General features: G+C 71.9%; 1 protein-coding gene across 4 annotated transcripts in view; it reads right to left on the reverse strand.

Annotated features, from left to right (window-relative positions):
* The window catches only part of LOC121660677 (zinc finger protein 70-like), a 4,294-nt gene that overhangs the window by 1,268 nt on the left and 1,498 nt on the right, over positions 1-1,528 (reverse strand). For 3 of the 4 annotated variants that reach the window (XM_042020109.1, XM_042020108.1, XM_042020110.1), the window contains one exon: positions 45-1,511. In XM_042020109.1, the coding sequence (XP_041876043.1) occupies positions 127-1,511 (1,385 nt within the window). In that variant the 3' untranslated portion in view covers positions 45-126. The remainder of the gene's footprint in view (positions 1-44; positions 1,512-1,528) is intronic. The other variant, XM_042020107.1, reaches the window with a different exon arrangement.

A 1,528-nucleotide genomic window follows, 5' to 3' on the forward strand; every position in this document is an offset into this window, starting at 1 on the left:
GATCTTTGGGGCGCACACCTGGCTGATACTGGGGGTCCTCTCACCTGCGCCTTCATCCCTGGGGCTCAGGTGCTTCAGCGGAAGGTGCCACACCTTTCTCACCCCCGCGCCCATCCGGGGCCCCTCTCAGGTGTCGCGGTGCACGCGCTGGTGCTGCAGCAGGTTGGAGGGGTGCGCGAAGCCCTTGGCGCACACGCCGCACTTGTAGGGCGTCTCTCCCGTGTGCACCTTCTCGTGCACGGCCAGGTAGGCCAGGTCCTTGAAGAACTTGTGGCAGTGGCTGCACTGGTGCGGCCGCTCCTCGCTGTGCACGCGCCGGTGCTGCAGCAGCAGCGAGGGCCGCGCGAAGGCTTTGCCGCAGGCCTCGCACCTGTAGGGCCGCTCGCCCGTGTGCGCCCGCTGGTGGATGGCCAGGTAGGACGACTGCTTGAAGGCCTTGCCGCAGGTGCGGCAGGCGAAGGGGCGCTCGCCCGTGTGCACGCGCTCGTGCGAGGCCAGCGCGTTGCTCTGCTTGAAGGCCTTGCCGCAGAGCGCGCAGCGGAAGGGGCGGTCGCCCGTGTGCACGCGCTCGTGCACCTTCAGGCTGTGGCCGTAGGTGAAGCGCTTGCCGCAGACGCCGCAGGTGTGCGGCTTGTCCTGGCAGTGCTGCCGCCGGTGCAGCAGCAGCGCGTTGGCCGCCGGGAAATCCTTGCCGCACTCGCCGCAGCGGAAGGGTTTCTCGGCGCCCAGGTGGGTCAGGGCGTGGCGCTGGCGCTCGTAGGGCGTTTTGAAGCCCTTGGCGCACCTGGGGCAGGTGAAGGGGCGCTCGCCGCTGTGGATGCGCCGGTGCTCCTGCAGGTTGGAGGAGCGCTTGAAGCGCTTCCCGCACAGGTCGCAGCGGTGCGGCCGCTCCTCCGTGTGCACCAGCCCGTGGCTCTTGAAGTCCGAGTGGCGCTTGAAGGTGGCCTGGCACAGGTGGCAGGTGTAGGGCCGCGCCTCGGTGTGCACCACCTCGTGGCTCAGCAGCTCCCAGGCGCGCTTGAAGCCCTTGTGGCACACGGGGCACTGGAAGGGCTTCTCGGCCACGATCACCTGCCGGATCTCCAGGTGAGGCGGCAGCTCCTCCTCCTCCTCCTCCTCCTCCTGCTCCTCCTCTTCGGCCTCGGCCTCGCCCGGCGCGCCCGCGCGGCCGCCCAGCACCAGCTTGGCCGTGGAGTAGACGCCGCGCTCGTCGATGAGCTGCACGAAGCCGGGCGCGGCGCCCGCGGTGCCGGCCGGGGCCTCCAGCGCGGCGCTCACCTGGCCCGGCTCACCTGGGCGGCCCCACAGCGCCCGCGGGGGCTCCCCGTGGGACGGGCCCGGCTCCTCCGGCGCCCGGCGCGGCCGCAGGTACAGGCGGGGCTGGGGCCGGCGCGGCGCAGGGGGGCTCGGCCGGCTGCCCGAGGCCTCACCTGGAGCGGGGCGCACCTGGAGGGCTCCCCCCGGCTCCTCCTGCTCCTGCTCTTCCTCATCACCTGGGGCTTCCTCATCACCTGGGGCTTCCTCATCA

Source organism: Corvus kubaryi, unplaced genomic scaffold (genome assembly GCF_017639235.1).
Source record: "Corvus kubaryi isolate FWS band 111438036 unplaced genomic scaffold, C.kubaryi_AGA036_p1.0 36782, whole genome shotgun sequence".
Classification (NCBI taxonomy): Eukaryota; Metazoa; Chordata; class Aves; order Passeriformes; family Corvidae; genus Corvus; species Corvus kubaryi.